The 19,919-nt window shown below is 39.1% G+C and overlaps 2 protein-coding genes across 6 annotated transcripts in view; one reads left to right on the top strand and one right to left on the bottom strand.

Moving 5' to 3' along the window:
• The window catches only part of LOC107224993 (pro-corazonin), a 47,039-nt gene extending 44,266 nt beyond the window's left edge, over positions 1-2,773 (bottom strand). Inside the window, exon 1 of the mRNA XM_046735852.1 lies at positions 2,469-2,773. The gene's annotated coding sequence lies outside the window, so the exon portion shown is untranslated. The remainder of the gene's footprint in view (positions 1-2,468) is intronic.
• Positions 69-19,919, top strand: part of LOC107224998 (ABC transporter G family member 23) — a 51,303-nt gene continuing 31,452 nt past the window's right edge. For 3 of the 5 annotated variants that reach the window (XM_046735679.1, XM_015665292.2, XM_015665289.2), the window contains exon 1: positions 17,923-18,361. Coding sequence is in view for 1 of the 5 variants with exons in the window: in XM_015665288.2 (XP_015520774.2) it covers positions 1,515-1,585 (71 nt within the window). In the remaining 4 variants the exon portion in view is untranslated. Of the gene's footprint in view, positions 190-1,322; positions 1,586-17,922; positions 18,362-19,919 lie in introns of those variants that run through there. The other 2 variants (XM_015665288.2, XM_015665290.2) reach the window with 2 other exon arrangements.

Raw genomic sequence — 19,919 nt, 5'->3', positions numbered from 1 at the left:
CGAGGACAGGTTAAAGAATGAGGATACAGTCTGTAGGAACCCGGCTGGTGCTTCAACCAGACTCTCGATTCAGCCTCGGACGGTTCAGTTCGGGAAGAGCGCTCGGCCGAATCAGATATCCCTTCAATCAGAGAGCCAGTTACACGGTTTTCGGCGAAATATTGGTCATTCCTCGGTGAATTTATTGATGTTAGTAGAATTTACTGCTCGGTATACCCTAAGTCAAAGTTGTAAAAACGGCGTGCACGATTTTGACATCTTTTTCGAATTACCAGTATCCAACGAGACGATGCAGAGATAAGTCGCAGTCACGTTTGATAATGGTTGACGATAAAGAAACTCGACTTCCCCGATGATTTATCGATGTGTAATAAAAAGTGTTGACAACTTTTTTTCACGAGTTTAATTTGCAAGGTTTGATAAAAATGCGTTATTCAATTTGCATAAATAAACTCGTCATGTTTGCGTAATGCGGAAAAAATTCTATTCCGTATCGATCGATGATCGGCGTCATTTCTGACACGTGTAGTAGTTAATTGATGTAGCAATGCGGTATAATTATACATATGTCGGACTTGTATATTGAAACACAGTAGTGGAAATTGCACACGCTGTTGATTAAAATTCACTTTACTTGGCCAACGTAACCGAATTTCGTTTTAATTCTACGACGAGAATATATTCGCAGTAGGATTTAGTTAAGCAATGTTTTCGTCGGGTAACGCTCATGCCCGTTGACCTATGCGATCATTATTATTTTCCCTGGCGGTAAACTAGTTTTTTTGTTGGATTTTCATTTTCTATTCGAGTCAGTCATAGGCGTATACAATACTGAAAATATAATTAACGATATTAGATTTCGTTTTATTAATTTCGTGAGAATACGAAAGACAAGATGGAAATTCTAAGTGGGGTGTCATTAAATGAATTTGTCGCTTCAGACTTCAAGAAACGCTGCGTTGAAGTTGAGGCAATAAGTTATATGCGACGCACTTTCTAATAACGTTAAGAACCACTAATCTGCGCTGTAGATCAAAATAGCAATGGCTCGTCTTTCAACCTAATCATCTTCCTTCTCTGTACATCTACCGATGAAACAATATTAATCGACCAAATAGAATCTTGAGACTCGAACCAACGTAAACAAAGATTTCAACGTCAATTGACCTTGGCTTAATTGATTAAAAACGTTTTTGATAATTTATTCGATGTTAAGCAAATGATATCTATATCCACAAGAATACGTGACATGGTTGGTGGAGGTAATTTTTCATGTTACTTGTATTGCAATGTGCTGACGAATTTCATAATTTTTACTCCAGTGACGTCGAGCGGTGAACTTCTATTCGAAATTGTCGTGACGAAAATGTGTTTGAAAAAGATAATCTGAGGCCACAGCATCGCGCAAAGTGTTACGTATCTGACAAGTTTACTCGTATCCCGAAAGTACCTGCATAATTTCTTCACAATTGTGCTCCGCAAAGAAACTGACAAAATATTAACAAAGTGACAAGATGACTTCCCAGGATGAAACTCAAAGTGAAAGGATTAGAAGAATGTTCAGCTGGAGCGCCGGATTGACAAGGTCAGTGAGTGACGAAATTTCTACTTAAAATAATAAACCAAACTTCTAAGCACACTTTTCTTCGAATCAATGAAACGTGGGGGTGAGGATACTGAGATCATTGCTGGCATGAAATTCTTTCGACAATGATATCTATTCCATTAGGTCTGTGGCTTACAAACTCTGTCAGCTATACTGTTTGTCTAGGAATACGAGGAGTTCGTATAACTATCAGATGAATTCGTTTTGAATACAGATTGTCGATTTATGCTGATTTCGTTTAGCATTATGTTATGACTCTCGGTACAAGTTATGGAATTGACCTGTGCTCATCGTCTGGATGTCAACCACGTAGTTCCGCTTTATCATATCACTTGCCATTTCCGGTTACACAGATTATTCGTATACCGTTGCACTTGTCAGCGTTGGCGAAATTTTATGTAGAGGATCTGCAGAACTCTAGGACATGATTTAAACACTCGCTCTGTGGGAAATACACACTCTGAAAGATTGTATTAAAATCGACAATTTCGAAGCTAGACTTATTAAGAACTTCTGAGTACACGATTGATAACATATCTGTCATTATAATTTCCCGCTTATAGAATAAAATTCTATCTGAGGGCCGGAGAAATTTTTACGTAAATCGAACTTTCGTTCTTTGGATGAGTGAAAAAAGTGGTATTATAAAAATTTTCCCCCGGGTTTTCAGTTTTTGGTGCTATTTGTGCACCCTGAGATCTCCAAAGTCAACATCCCTCGTTGCACTAGCTTAAGGTTGTAATTTATAAACCGATAATTAAACTTCTATCCGCTAATCACGCGTCTCCGACGGCTTGAAAATTATTTTCATAATATGACTTCGCTCTTTGCACGAAGAAATAAGGAATGTATTGACACTTACCGATACGATGACGCGTTTTTGGCAAAATGCTTCATCGTCAGATCCAGCTTAAAATTAGAAATTGGAACCATTCGAAATCCTGTAAATTGCACCTGTAAAAATCTATCTATCAAATATTTGGCGAAACTAAAAATTCTCTTCTCTTTTCACCGTCCGTCACTCACTCTTTCTCCCTGTAATTCTATAGAACGCGTGCACGTTCTGTCACGGCTCTTTCACTAACAGTTCAATGCGACCACAACTAACTTGCACAGTTTTGTCGAGTGTCGGTTGCCGGCGGTTCTTGGCTACTTTCTCGCACGATGTCACCCGAGTTCACCTGCATCCGTCATACCTGAGACAATAAACATTCTTGAATTCCTGCGAATTTGAACGCGATAAACTTTCATCCGACAAAATGCAGACCCATCTTTTCGCGAGTTTGAATCGGGTGAATTTTTTGTGGTGTTCAGAAAAATACGTCAGATAGCTTCGCGTGTTCAATCGATCGACCTAATTCATTGGCGTAATAAGTCTCAAACGAATTGTTTAAATTTTGTGAAAGATTTAAGAAGTGTGTTTAAATCGCTAAAAGATGCGGTAGTGAGTTAATCAAATATGAGAATACAAAATTATTACAAGCGTTTCTCTTCGTGATTGTGAACAAATTCGTTTCTAAGGAGTAAATACCCGGTTGCAAAATATGGATATGGAGAAGTAACGTGTTATCTTGGCTTCTTGGAACACTCGAAAGTTCGATGAAAGTATATTGATTCTCGCCATACTCTTGCCGTGTGAATGTAATACTCATCCGCATGTATCTGTTTACTAATGTATTCGTCAACTATAGGGTAAAACATTACTTTGCATTAAATTAACCTCGTACGCATCTCAGGGGATTTACAAAAAAAAAAACATTACGAAGGAATCAACGAATCTATAAACAACATCGCTTAGTTAATGACAGTAGACGAGCTGGATGGTTTTAACAAAACCTGTAGACACGGACTCCTGCAGAATTAAGTGCGCTGTAAATATAATCATAGATCTTTCTATTTATTTGATCTTTACAGTGACATCGATTAGCATCCCGCGTTACAATGAATTTCTAAAAATCGCGTATCTCTCGACCAGTTTCTCGTGCGTACATTATTATAATCTAAAGGAGAACGCATCGTCGATCCTCAGAGCGAAATATATATTCGCACAAGTGACTTCCTTCTTTATTACGCTTCAATTATACTGCAGACTCGTCGAGTTATGTTTAATTTTACAAAATCACACGCTATCGAGTGAGATTATCTCAGGCTCCGCCGAACCCGTCTATAAATAAATCGTGCGAAATTTCCGCACGTTCGTATCAGCGCTAATATTCGCTACGCTTATGCCGGCATACCAAACGATTGTAAAACGCGACATTATACCGAACGAGATTGTAAAATAAGTTCTTGGCTGAACCGTCAGGTGGCATCATCGTGATTTCTTTTTCATATTACAAGGCGAACACGACCGAGTCATTCGCGGCATTGCACGGTCCTTTGAAAAATGATTTAAAGCAATACAGCGATCGCGTTAACTTTCACACAACTATCAGCGTGTGCCTTCGACGATGACGTTATGCAGGATGCGGTTGCATCGAAAGTCTGAAAACGCGATTCACACTCAGACGTACCGCTTGTAAACGCGCGAGTTGTATTTTTGTGTCAGCAATTCCCTGATGTACTGCGTATGAAATTCCTGTTCGAGGACATTTCTCAAAAACACAAAAAGAAAAAAAGAAAAAAAAAAAAAAAATGACGAAAAAACGCCTGCACCGTGTTACGTAAAAGGAAACCACGCACGCACTTATCTCAAGTTACGAGACATAAATATGCAGCCGATCGTACTATATTATTTATACTAATTGCTCAAGCGATTTCTTCCCGTTGTAGTAACGTATTTCATTTTTCAATCGAACGGCAAATATAGGAATATTTAATTCCTATGCGTGCATGAGATTCGAGAAATTAGGCAAATGTGTCTTTCATCCAGAGTCCAAAAGGCTCTCGAAGCTCCGGTTTGTGAAGTACGAACTAAATCATCGAATTATGCCGTCGAAAACATTTGTTTTTTTTTTTTTTTTCTTTAATTCCCGAGATAAAACAAGCGACGGAATGAGAGTGTGAGATTCGCTGCGCGTCGTTAAAAAAAATTCATCTCAAGCGTACGGTCCAAACTGGGCGACTGGAAATTAAAGTTGTACGTAATCGAGGCATAGTTCGTAACCTTCAGAGGCGTTCGAAGAAATAGGTCATTCCGAAGCATTGACCTGATCCTTAAGACTTTCACTATACGGTTTGGCCCACGCCGTGCGCGCCTTTTGATTCGTACCAAATCTACCTACGTCGCCTTCGTCGTTTACGAGAATCTTTCTCCTCGTGAAGAGATAGGCGAACGTTTATGCACAGTTGCTTCGATAGTGTGAGATAAAAGACATCCGCGTTCCTCGCTGCCGCGGCTAATAATTTCCGACCGGACACCGCTGACGATATTCGCGGTGCTGCAGAAACGGACAAGTACATTACCATTGTTCAAAAAGTTGGCTCTCACGATCTCTACCATCTTATTTCTTTCTTTTTTTAACAATTCCAAACTTCTCGCGATCATCTCCACTCGCACGATAGGCTTCAGTGGCCTTGGTGTTTAAAAACAGACCGAAACGTCCGAATTATTTGAAACACTCCTTATCGTTTTTAGAAATTTAGGCGTGAAAATGGACCATGGAAGTCTTAACGACCAACCGACGTACCAGCACTTATGATACATGGGCAAGTGAAGAACTTGACATCTTTGAACCGGTATGGCGGGTACTTAATGACACCGGATCAGGCTGGCATGGTCATATTCGTTGGTGAAACATCATTTTCTATCACTGTTCCAAAAATTAGCTCCGAGCAAGTATTTCGAAAAGGCAAACAAAAATGACACGTTTAATTAGGTATGGTGGCCATTTTACGACGCCGTATCGGTATGGCATACAACTCCTTCGGACTTTGGCTATCTAATGAAGAATATAAAACAAGAATTGACTGTGACCTCGTCACCCGAGGGCATGGTTCTTTCCGACATATTCAAAAAATTGCGTACCGCAACGATGACGCTGACAGGCCGCCATACTTGCGTTTCCCTGTTACTTACAACACTGGCTAGCTTCTCAAAAAGTTTTAGCCACGAGCCGATCATACGTGCTTTTTGTTGCGGGCTCCCGGTCTATATAGTCAAGTATGCGATTATTGTGTATTTCGGAGATGACATACAGCGCTCGAAAAGTCAACTTCCAGAGCAGGTGTTGTAAAAAAATATATACGCGTTGTTTGCAGTCTCGAAGTATACGATTCTTGAAGAGAGACGGAATATTTTTCACCCGGAAATTAAATGTGACGTCGATACAACGAAATGTCTCGTGCGTATTTACCGTCGACGAAAGATTTTTTTTCCCTAAGAGAGTACAGACGCGTATTTACGTAACTCCGGACTGACCACTTTCTCACCGGATCTCCATGTTCTCCTACGTTTAAACACACGCCGCATGCGGTTCACTGACGCCATTTTGTTAACCGGGATTCCCCCTCCCCTTCTCAACTCGCAGCTAATTGAGATCATATATTATGTACCCACATCCTTGGGTGGGTATTAGCCGGTATAACACACTTATGTAAAGAGACTGGTGTTTCTTATTCGTTCGTTCGCACGAGGATAGGTATACGTACACCGTAACGGACAGCCTTATATACTCACTGGCGTGATATTATACATACGTGGCATCATACTTTCGCTCGCTCGATGCAAAATTGTGCCGGGTTAAATACCCTGCATCTACGTACACCGTTGTATGCGGATGATAATGTGTAAAATCGGCATGTCGAAGACAGGCCGTGATACCGGCTCCACGAGCGTGGATCATTCGGAGATTGAGTTGGATAACGCGTGTGAATCAGACGCCTAAATACATTATAAATACCAACGTACGCGGGGTTTTGAAACGCATTCGCATTTATAAGCAAGACCGTGTACAGATTGTACGATTATAATGAGCTTCCATTTCACAAGAATTCAATTTATTATCGCATGGAAACAGTACGTGTATGCGTTACAGGATCGGTTCTGTTATGTTTCGACTACGCATTTTCTCACCAAACTGCTGATAATTTGAAAGAGTTATTTACGTCTTTTCGAAGGATTTTCAGTTAGCTACAATTACACGTGGCTAGAATGTCTAACGATATTTTAAACAGGTAAATTTCAGGCTCGCAGCTTTTTGGATGAATCAGTATTCGGTCTGGTATTATACATATGTATTCGTGAACATATATATATATATGCGTAGGCTCCCAAATCGAGGAAACTTTACATACACCCGCCGTTTTAATGAGGAACAATGTTAATTTGCAGTCTCATTCTAGCCCAAAGCGTTAAGTGACACGCGCTATTTTTTCCAATGCCTGTGAAGGGAAGTTCGATTTGAGAAGCACCGGAGTTGCCACTGACAGTGCGTAAAATTGAATTGTTCGAAAGTGCGCGTGCGCCAAAGAAAGCTGACGTTTTACCGGATTGATCGGAAATGGGAGACTTTACGCATGCTGCACGGGGTTGAAAATTCGAACTCTCCAAGCACGTTTTGGAAAAAAAGATTTATTGCCGCACTACGAAAAGCACAATTAATTTGCTGCATGTGTAACTGCTTTTATTAGAACACGAGAAACGAATGTCTGCATGTGCTGAAAATTCTTTAGGTCGACAAATCCGCTTTCCGCGCTGCTACTCAGAGTTCCCGATAGTTCTGAAAATTGGGTATCAATTCATATCTTTTCCCGTTGCACATCTCTATAATATCTTTTCACCCCGATGAATTATCTATAACAGTTTCCCTACCTCGTAGAAACAGACCTAGCTTTACGTTCCGCATTATTCTCTAGTATTTCACAAACCGCGTCAATCCGGTTCGTAAAGATTTGCAGAAAAATTGTGCGACAACGAAACATTGTATAATAGCAAGCATTTGCTGAACATCCAACGAGAGATTCGCAAACTGTTACAGAAATACTCGCACATCCGGTTTGAGCAAATACAATTCAGGTTATCTAAACGAAAATATGTTCAGGGTTTGATTGAAGTTGAAGAAAAAATATCGAATCATATTCAATTGAAATACATGAAAATCTCTGTCCCTGCTATTTGGTAAATCTGAGAAAAACCGTTCTCTGTGTGTCATTATACATAGTAGTTATTAAATTAATAAACCTCAACAAATATTAATCGGGGTTTTTCCGTTCGGTTCGATCAATCTTCTCGTATACGATCATTAGAATTTTATATAGCACAAGCACTACATGGGTGTGCAGAAATTTGACCGCCCATTCGTAATTAATTGTGCGATTTGAATGCGGGGTCTTCGCTGCAAAAAATACGTTACACGTGCACAGGAGTGACGGAGGTGTTCGATTTCCTTGTCGCCAATTCGTCGATGGACGTACAATTCACACAGGTAACCAACACTCGCAACCGGCGACGACAAACATGTTATATGCGATAGCTCTGCAATAACGACAGCGAGGATCCAATGGCATCGGCAAATTATAATCAGCACCATTTATACATGTACATACGATACGTACCACTTACCGTGTGTTCAAGATACGCGGACTAATTCTACCATTAGTAATTCGGGCGCAACATTTTGAATATACATCGTTCCACTTTTGTCAGAGGTCTGATTGTGAGACAGTGACCATGAAATTTTTTCAATCCGCAGGTAAGCCAATTAAGAATCTTTCAAAAGGAAACCATGGGATGTGAACTTGGAATTTTTAGTTCACTAATAATATTTTTCGAACTTTGATACGTGAGGTGGAAATTTTTGCATCAGCCACTGTACGAGTTCTAATCGGTGATTATTTATTGCGAACTGTACGGTAAAACAATGAACAATTAATCGTTCGATCGTTTGGTTTTCCGCTTCTATGAGTCATTTTGCGTCATCGCAGGTTTGCTCGTATGCCGTTTATTCGATTGGTCTCTACTTACGTCAAGCAATGGCGGTTGTCATTTTTCTAAACGACGCGTAGAGAGACATTCGATATACACGGAGGTGTTTGAGGATAAGCAGCAGATTAATAATTAAGGTCGTCATATTTTCGAAACTATGCACATCGCTGTAAACTTGTTGTCGTCTTTGTTTTCCACATATGCGTTACCAAAACAACACCGCTGTTATCGAGTATATTTCCTACAGGTGAATTTCTACCGTGATACAGGCATGATAAAGTAACAACATCCGTTGATTCCATCGAAAGATATAGTCAGGTATTTCTGATCGTCCCAACTGTTTTGAGAATCGTTTTAACCAACTTCTGTCACAACTCTGTAAAAACGAAACGTGCTCATTACAAGCTCGTTGTTGTTTATTTTGTACAATATGAAATTTGTCAGTACTCTGCAATGATCCTTGAGCCTTAATTTTTTTCACCTTCACGTCTGGCCTCTCACGACAATCAAATATGGCTGTAGTTTCCAGATGCTACGATGTTAATTTTCAGTTATGTACTTTTTTTTTCAACCGGAACCAACAGGAGATATCACACATATCTACTGTTCAGTATTTTCGATTTCTAAGCAGCATACATTCGAATATTACACCTTGAATAGAGATCACTAACGTGCACTCCTACAATGTTTTGATCGAACACAGATTACAGGCTGACTATTTTATCGCGAAATCATGAATATGCTTGCATGTTAAAATTCCGAGATAGCCGCGATTCGCTTAATTGCTTTTACCAGCGTAAAAAGCTATGGCAGCACACTTGATAATTCAAACTTAATTCTCAATCAAAGATTTTTCTTACCTGACCAGGAACGACTCGGTGTGACAAAAAAATTAGACGACAAAATTCTTCCCGCATACTCTACATACTTTTACTTGTAAATACTAGCTTACGATACGTATAACAGAGATAAACAGCCCTGTAGATATGTTATTCAAATCTCTACACGACACTCACGATTCGACAGATCGTTGTAATTATCCAAGAAACTAATAGTTGTATAAAATTTTCTCCGTCTATCTAATTATCATGGAAGGCAACAGCGTAGTCAATCTAAGGAAAACTTTACTTCCTTCCGCGAACGACTCGCTACTTCCGGGAGTAAAAAAAATTTATTCTACTGATCCCGAGAAATTGTATCAATTTTCATAACGACCGGAAGTTAGTAGCTACCGTTACGAAGATAAATAATATGTCAAATACGCGAAGAGACTTAAGTATATAATATATGCACGGTAATATTTATTAATGCCTTCCCCTTCCGGCTAACTTGTTTCAGATCCGATTATAAAACAAAACGCGAGTTCGATTCTATACGAATCATGTGACAATGACTCCCAATCTCTCACGTCAGTTGCATCACCAATCACTGTCATATAATTCGCGTAGAACCGAACTCGCATTTTGTTTTATAATCGGATCTAAAACAAGTTAGCTGGAATCCCAAGGTATCAGTGACCTTTACCGAACGCCAAATGCGGTAGGAAATCGAATTGGATTTTTTATACCAAGCTGTACTCTAACGATCAGAAGTCTTTGATTGAAAGAAACATGTCCGCAAAGAGTGTAAATCAGACTTTGCACCTCCTTTGCGAACGAGTGCTTCGAAGAATGTCGGGCGAGAGTTTTCCATCCTCGAGGTCGCGAAGAAGCCCCAACAAAAGCGGGCCAGAATCATATTGGTCAATAAATCGTGTAGCACCGAGTTTCTCGGCAGACCTTCCATTCGGAATTGTATAACAGCAATGAACACACGTGGGACGTAACACGACCTTCGGTCAGATCTAGGTGCATGTGCGGGTGTGACAATCGATCGAAAGAATATTGACGGTAATTCACCAGGGGAAAGTGGATACCCCAGTAACCCAGTATCGACGGTCTGCCAACGCCTTCGTCCATGCTGTACATACTCGAGTATCGGCGAGCCTCTCTCTAATTGTGAACATCACGACCATCCAAGTTACGTAACGATACGAGCCAACCGTCGACCTTAGAAGACGCTGACAGAATAGGCGAGCGACTAAATCCTAACTACTTTCTTTGGCAGGCTGTCCATTTTACGATCGATAACGTGTCGCTGGAAGGAAGATCGTAAAGAGGTGGTTTTCTTCTCGTAAGCCTCGTGGACGTTGGATCTATGTGAAAGTGTCGTTGGCGCGATCGGTGCGTGATATAAACCGAATCGAAGCTCGTGAAGTTCGCGGAGGAAATTTGATCGTCGGAAAGAGTTTGGATCGTGTCGTCTGGAAGATCGACCTCGTTACCTTACGGGGCTTAGCACACTTCGGAACTTCTTCGGATGCAATTATCGTTGCGTCTTATAGTCTGCGATGGTATAACACCGTCCGAGTTGCGTCAGTGCTGAGTGACTGTGGCCTGCACGAGTAAATTGTGTAACGGAAGGGAAAGCGTCAGTTTGTCCATCTTGACCAGGGACTCCGGTCTTCGTATCACCGCATGCTTCTTATACCATCGTTGATTCCACGACTCACGACGCAAAGCTCAACTCGGGGACATGACGAGACTCGACTCATTGGAAGATATTTACAATATAACGGTATAACGATCGTTCTCTCCCCCGATTTTGACTCTGTGGAAAGATTTATCGATGAAAACCGATCAGCTGATCAATCTCTTCGGCGCCATATTGCTTTTCTGCATGCTCGTATCCGTGATATCCAAAAATCAACTCCGTGAAAATAATTCAGGTTTTTCCAGAGTGTTAAAAAGCAAATAATGTGCGGTATCCGCTAATCACGGTTATCCGTATGTTATTACGGATTTACGCATAAACACGCGTTGTTCTTAATTTTGAAATTTTATCGTACAAGGTTTAATTCGTTAGTGACGAGAATTTGATCTTCGCGTGTAGTTTTTGTTAACCGTTTGACGGTAATTTATTTTGTATCTACATACTTCGCACGTGATCTGAACGTGCTGAAGGAAAAAAAGTGTGCAAGATTCCTGGACATGAAGCAAATCTGAAATTTACCCTTTGTTCAACGACACGTTGAAGTCTCGCCCTGTTAGTGGATAATTATGCATTTGCGCATCGTAATTCACCATCAGTTATATACCGTACATCGTTTATTGTCAACGATCTTCTGTACAGTAATAGCATACAACTACTGACTTAAGTCATGCCAATAACACTTGTTAATTCAAGACGGAAGTTCAACAGCTGAATTCAAGGGTATTGAACATACATTTTAAAGAACAAAACGCGTACGCTCGAATTATACTCCTGTAAAGAATTCAATTCAACTACCGAGTATCGACAAATTACTCGAAATATAAGTTCATTAACTGCCGGGTCTGTAGTGCGTGTAAGATTTTTGTGAAAAACCACTTTTAATGTTCGGTAGATATCTTCAATCTGATGAATACCATGCCGGTCATAGTTTGAAATAATTCTTATTTGCGCTTAGAGTCTAGCAAAATTTAACTAATTTAACTGTGAAAATAAACACCAATCAATTCAAACATCAAATATTTCCCTAAAAGCACCCTTTTTTTTCTTACCCTACAAGCACTCTAAAATTTAAAGTTTTCCCTCAATGTACCCTAAAGCAGTCAATTTCCTCCTAAAACCGCCCCATTTTTCCCAATCTTTTCACAAACTAAAATGGACTGGAAAAATCAATTTGGTACTCGAGAACAATGTTTATACTTTTATTTTAAGATAGCGAAGAAAAAATGCACTGAATGACAAGACTCTCTTATATTTCACAAAACCATAATTATTACGGTTGAATAGAGTGTCTTTATCTGTGCAATACACGCGCTCATCCCAAGTTATTTTGTTTTTACATTTAGGTTGAAATATAAACATTGTTCTAAAGCGTCAAATTGATTTTTTGATGAAAATAAATAATTAAAAAACATCTAAAATCTCAATGTACTTTACATTCAAAATTTCAATCGCTCCCCGGCACGTGTCAATATTATCCGAAAATTTCTATACTTACAGAGAATCTTCTTTTTATAATACGAACATAGTTCTGGAGTGCAATCGAAAAAATTCCAAAACGAACAAAAATAACGGACACCCGAATGCGTATCTAATTTTTTACTATTTAGTCAGTACTATGAACATATATTGGAAACTAAAATTACTTGGCTTCGGTACTGCGAAGCCGGCAACCATAAAAAAAGAAATTCTACAAGCAGTCACCGACGTTTTTCTTTTTATCAACTGATTGACAATTCATGATACTTGTTTACTACCAAAAACCATATTATTAATCTCGACGAATGAGAGGTGTGGAAATTACCGATTCTTAGTAATTGAATCGTGAACAAACAACCGTTCTCCATCGGACCAATCAGTCGGTCTTCGTTACGACGGATGTTTTCACAATCCAGCGTGAATCGGTCGTACATGTGAGAGATGGACGCACGTACACGCGTGCAAAAATGAGACACTCAAATCTCGATCATTAGCTCGAATCACGACAACAGCTTGCAGAAAATTTATTTGCAGCGAAGAAGAGCGACATGAAAGTGCGTGTTCAAAGTTCAGAAGAACAAACAAGGCTCGAAGTACCCAAGTGGCATCATCCGCATTACGGTTTGGAATAGATCGCCTGCTTATAAGATGCGAGATACACGCATCGGGCTAACAAATGGAGAATAATTTTGTTTTCGTTTTTATATTCTCGAGGAAGGTAATTTAATATTATTACTTTAATACAGCACGGAAGATACTCGAGAGTCCGTCCGGAGAATGATTGCCGTGCTATTATGTCCGTCGGGAAGACATCACGTGTACAAATGTCAAGCATATGACTAGGATTTTAAATTTCATCATTCGGTATGTGTATACGATACGCATGCTTTTCATTCTGCGGTCTGGCACGAAGTAAAAGGTTAGAGAAGGGCACAAAAATTTGTTTTTTATCATTATTGTTCTATCTCGTTAGGATCTAGTTGATGCTTCACCGAGACTAAAAACGAGGTTTACAAAGCACTCCTGGAATATTCAAGAGGCTCTGTGTAAGAAAAAGTTACTTTACAAGTAAAACGAGCCATATAATAAATTATTGCAGACACGCGTATAGCTGTGCACACTACAATATTTCAAGAACTTTAGTCGCGGCATAATTATTAATATTTCGTTTCGTATATCACGTGGAATTTTTTTTTTTACTTCCTGGTGCGTTAACTATTCAAAAATTTTCGTCGTACGATAATGTTTGACAGGATAAGCGAAAACGCGACTGTCATGATTTGCATTTTCAGGAACGATGACGTGAGTCTGATCACACTCTTCTCTTTCCTGCTAACGTAACCGTGTGCCTTCGGGTCTTACACAATAAACCTTGTACTGTGATTCGGAAAAATCGGAATCGGTTTTTAATTACCTTGTCGCGTTCATTCCACTTGTCCATTTCTCGCGTAACATATTCTTCGTGCGTAGATTTTACCATCGTTACCAAAATAACTTCATTTAAAGTTATACTTCACCTACGTCTCCTAAATTTTTCCGGTGACCGTGAAGAGAAGTGAAAGAAACGTGAAAACTCTGCGAACTTGAAGACAGGAAAAAGATTTCCAAATAAAATAAATGGATGACGGTAGTCGAAGAGTGATCGAATTCAGATATTTCACAAGCGAATAGTCCCCTTTGCCTGTAAAATTTTATGCATAGCCACAGGTCGATCAGCCTTCTACGAAATCATGAATAAATTCCTCAGACTCATTCACACTCGGCGTTGTCCAATGGTCGATGTGACGTCAAAGACCCTCGTGGAGTTTCGAGATAACGAGACGTTTAAGACTACAGAGCTTTTTTTCCCCTTATGTAAAACGTAGAGTGCTTTGCCCATCTTTCATGCTGCAAATGAGCTTTCGTAGTCAGTCGTCTTTCTCATACTTTATAGCTTTACAGAGTAGCTCCGAGATGCATTGATCAAATACCTTACGATATATGGCGGGGTAAAAAAACGTCTTGTAACATGCGACAGAATATTGTTGCCGTTGTTTAACCGACTGAAATTCTTCGCCTCTGACTGTGCATCGAGATGCACATTTGAGTATCGCAATGTCCCTAATCAGCATACGTATCCCTTATAGAAATTTCTGCATGCGAATTTCCGTGCCAAACGTCTTTGTGTCTTGAATGCGTGAATCGTCGTGATCGATGACTGCGTAGAGGAATCTCTGAAACCGAATGCCTTTAATTATACTCGTCACCAAGTTCAAATTGTCAAACTCCACGGCGCAATAACCCTTGAACGATTAAACGGACAAAGCTTGTTAAATTCTACACAATAGATTTCATTTTACCGAATAAACTTTTCCCGTTCAGCTGCTGAAGCTACCTTTCGACAGCAAAAGTTTCCCTTTGGTAAAGAGACAGCTTTGAAGGAATATTTAACTCTGAATTAGAGAACAGCTAAACCACAAATTACCCATCATGTAATTACGGTTCAAACTTGTTTTCCGACGACGCGAATGTTTTTTCGCACACGGTCAATTAAGTGATCACTCTTCGCATCTTATACATATGGGCTATAGTATTACCGTACTTTTCCGCATCTTTTTTCCTCAAAAGCTAAAGAAAAATATACCTACATTGCATATTAATACATTTTATACCTATACCTACGACGAAACATCAAAGTTAATTCGAATGGTTCGAAACTCGACGCTCAAAGTTGGGAAAGAGTAGAATTCCGAAAGGACAAAATACCGGAGGGCATAATTTCGGCAAGTCAAAGTTCCGAAAGCGCGAAAATATGAAAATTTAAAAATCCGAAACACCGAAATTCCGAATGATCGAAGATTTTCAATTCTGTTAATTTCTGGCTTGATGAAACTTCACCACTTTGATCTTTCTTTGTTTCAGATTTTCGGTATTCTTACGTTCGGAATCCTGGTCATTCTGGTTTTCGGTTTTCCTAATTTTTCACACCCACTCGTTGAATAAACTACGCCGTGCGTGTATACTTTAACTTTCGGAATTTTACCCCGTCGAAAATTTATTTTTCGGAGCTCGAAACTTTGTTTTTTCGTAAAAGTTTGATTTCTTTACTTCAAGTTTCGCCACCAAATAATTCGGACTTCGGCGCTTTCGGAACTTATCCGATTCGGAACTTCAACCCCGCCTCAACGCACCGCATAGAAAAAGTTATTATGTTTATGCATACGCGTACGGTTCATGCGCAGGTGAAACGCCCGGTCAAGCTGTCTTATTAGGGTAATGAGTATACAGTAATTATTGTGAAGAGATTTAAACGTCGTAAAGTCGAGTGTTTACGAACGTTTCAAGGCACAAAACACTGCAGGGTTGAAAGTATAATACGTGTATCTACGTACGGTTATAAGATATAAGTGTTATGCACATTACGCGATGAAGTCGCATTAATGGTCGAGCATCTGAACCGAGGACCTGTTGATCGCGGTGTCTTGTCTTTGCAAGCTTTTTGCTCCGATCCATTATATTGAAAAATAATGTAAACCTGTTTTTCCCCTTCCTACGTCTCCGTACGTTCGTCGAGGTTCACAAGCCATCGCAGGCGTAACGTTTCTACGGATTTTTCTTTTCTCTCCTTTTTTCCTCGATAGAATAGAATTGCAAAGTCGTTCGTCAAGTCCGCCACGTATAATGACCAATATTAAACCATCGTTTTAGCTGCACTGTCGATAAATTCACGCGACACACTTCGTGCGCGCGAATTGCGCGCATACTTCCATAATTCCGCCAGCCGCATGCATTTCTGTAACTGCAATTTGTTTATACCAAATGTAACGCTGGCTATGACGCTGGCTTCGACGATTGGTATTTGTCAAAAAGCGCGCAGCCCGCTGGACACGATAATATAATGAAACACACGAGTGTTTTATAACTGTGTAACCCTCGTTAACTTTTATCTATACATAACGAACAAAACGGTGATTTCAACGACTAGGTAAAAGAGTCGGACCATCGGGGATTCACCGCTTACACGTTATACGATCCAAAATAAACGTTGCACGCTAACGAGAAAAAAACAACCAATCTTCCATTCGGTAGATCGGTTAATCTCTGTGGATTTTTGAGGACGACCGACTCTGCGATTTAATTTACGTTTCAGTAAATATGAATTTACGGTAAAAACGGTAACATAATTAGATATTATATCGTTTCTTTAATTCTAAAATTTTCAATTCATTTTATAGTAAAATAATTTCGCACAATGCACCGATATATTAAAGGAAAAACTCAGCATATTGACGCAGGATTTATACAAACGGCAAAAATACAGTTTCTGCCTTAGGAAATGTTATTTTTTAAATTTAAACAACTCGATTACCGTTTCAGTATCTTCGTGAATCTGCAGAATTCAATGTACATTCTACACGTTCACCTCTGTTTCTTGCCGAAGCGGAATATAAAGTATACGATCAACGCTGGTTGAATATCCTCAACTAAAATCGAACAAACCTGCAACAGTTTTTTCCTGCTCAAAACGGATGACCGATTCCAAGTACACACGATTCATGACATGTGAAACGAAGGAAGAAAGAACTAGGAAAAATGGTATTTTTTTCATTACCTTCAAAAAACGGATTCAATTACTGGAATTAATACTCCGTTGTTTTTTTTTTTTTTTTTTTTTTTTCTATTTCGTTTAACGGTTATTTCATTTTTCTCAAAATTATATCCCATTGGATTAATTTTAATTCTACTCGATGTAGAGTCGTACAAATTTCCGATTCTTTAGTCAACGCGTAGAGAATGAAAGAGCAGATTCTAGTCAAATCTTCAAGAAAAGAGAGAAACGTCCAGTTTTCTGGTCAAACATGCGTCTTAAAATTTACAATATACTCTGTAAACGGTGAAAACCGCTGTGTGCAGACTTAAAATCTGCTAAATCTGCGGCAAAAAATACAATCGACGCGAGTATTTTTCACCAAAAACTTCGGATCAACTCCTTATCGTCTCTTCGCGAAGTCGTTTCCAAGATCATATAAAAAAAAAAAAAAGAAAAACGGCGGACGGAATTTTTTTTCTTCAAAAAATCCGTTTATCGGCCCGCAAATGATCCGAGAACGAACGTACTTTTACCAAAATCGCCATTACAACAGGCGCATCTACGATATTTGTAAATAATTATGAAAACTAATTCGAATCAGGCACTCGAGTACGTAACGAACATTCGATAAGTCGGGTAACAGGTGAGAGAAAAGGACCGCGTAATGCGTGACGGTGGGAGGCTTTGCAGGGGGCAAAAGTCGAGAGATCGAAGGAGGGGGAGAGGAGAGAGGAGAGAGGGGAGCGGAGAGAGGAGAGAGGAGAGAGGAGAGAGGGGAGAGGAGAGAGGAGAGAGGGGGTGGTAAGAGTTATAGTGGGGGAGGGGGGGGTTTTGCACCGAGCGACGAACGCGGACTTGGAGAGTCAGTCTGCTTGAGGACTCGAACACGAAAGTCGTGCAAGGGTCGGTTGCGCGGTGAATACGAACGGTGGTCAAATCGTCGGTCAGTCGTATCCGAGACGTACCCGTCCATCCATCCATCCATCCATCCATCCATCCAACCGTCCGTCCGTCCATTCGTCCGTCGGTCGATCAGTCAATAATTGAGTAAATCGACGATTTGTGATCCTGGTCGATTCTTTTTTTTTTTTATTTTTTTATTTATTTATTGTTTTTTTTTTTTATGCATATCGATCGAAGGTGGAACGTTGGCCGGTTCTTTGTTCGCGGAATGTGTACGGTTGTGTGAAATTAACCACATGCGCGGTGCGTGTACACGATTATTATATATACACATATATATACACATATATATATAAATTGACACACATGTGCGTGAACGTACGCACGCAGTGGACGTAAAATATACATGGTGCGTTTTATATGCTGGATTATTGTCGTCATTATTATTGTTATTGTTATCATACGTACGAGTTTATGCAAATTGGCGAAATTTGAAGTTTGTCAATTTTTTCTCCTTCTCATTTTTGTTCGTTCGTTGGTTCGTTTTTTTTTTTTTTTTTTTTTCTTCTTCTTTTTATTCATCGGACAACGATTACGTAGTTGGGTAATTTTACACCAAACGTTCCTAAACTTTGTTGTTCCTATTTGTTTCAACTTCTTCGTCTTCTTCTTCTTCTTTTTCTCTTGCTTTAAATACAATTTTCGATACTACCTTCTGGTTTATATTTCTTTTACCGCGTTGTACGTGACGTGTGTTGGAATTAGTTATGTATCATACCTCTTTATTGTATATGTATACGTGCGCGTGTTAGATACGCATGGTTAGAATGCAAATGATTTTTAACGATTAAACCGATATAAAACGTTGTCGAATTCGCATGGCGTAAAATAAACAGTATGTACGCAATTTTTAAAAATTCATAACGCACGTATCACTTTTTTATTCATTTTTTTTTTTCATTTCTTTTATTCTTTTTTATTTTCACATACTTGTTACGTACGTAGGTATATAATGTATTCTTGTGCTGTAGACGGTTTCTTACGTAAACGATTATTTATCATTGTACGGGATGAGGTGTGCATGAAACGGATTAATGTTTTGCAAACATTCATAAATCTACATAATAATACGTAACCATCGTTTAAAAGTATAAAATTAATAATAATAATAATAATAATCGTAACGACGACAACAACAACAACAACAAAAACAACAGTAACAATAATATAAACAGCATATACCAATAACGAAATTTACAAACATAAATCTTACGAACAGTTAGGTTCGATTGTATAACATCCCGTTGCAATTTCACCGCGTGAAATTAAAACTTTGATTAAAAATTAAGCTGACGATTGGGATATTAAATTATAAACTGTAAGATTTAAAAGTATTCTACAGCTCTGCGTACATGAAAAAGGTGTATAATCAAGAATTTGTGGAATTTGCCGATAGTTGCTCATATTTGATAAAGTTTGAATTATTTCAAAATCAAATGCGACTTGATCGGCAGGTACGAGTTTTTTTTAATACTGGAAAAAAAAAATGATACGCGTAATATCGATTAGAAGAAACAGCCAGACGTTGACTCGCGGTATCGTCACCACCTGCTGCGGATATTTAATCTTTAAATACAGAAATGAAAGAAAAGAAAGGGAGAAGAAACAAAAATATGAATATCTTGCGCGAATTTTATCCTCTATCTTGAAAGAAAGAAAGATCTTAACGCGTTTAATTGAATCAGCGCCTTTGATTGTAATCGTGGTACTTACCGCAGATCGCGGTGCGCTGAACATGCGACTTTTTACCCAAGAACGTATACGAGTCTATTCCGTTGGGTGAAATTGAAGTGATTTGATCTAAAGTTTCACTATACGTCTCTCGGGAAGTACCTTGAATAATTTCTCGAAGAAATCTGTTCCCGAGATGAAATACCCGTAACGCCTATGTGTATTTATATTTGCGC

This window comes from Neodiprion lecontei, chromosome 1 (assembly GCF_021901455.1).
Source record: "Neodiprion lecontei isolate iyNeoLeco1 chromosome 1, iyNeoLeco1.1, whole genome shotgun sequence".
In the NCBI taxonomy this organism is placed as follows: domain Eukaryota; kingdom Metazoa; phylum Arthropoda; class Insecta; order Hymenoptera; family Diprionidae; genus Neodiprion; species Neodiprion lecontei.
This window is presented reverse-complemented; position numbering and strand designations above follow the sequence as displayed.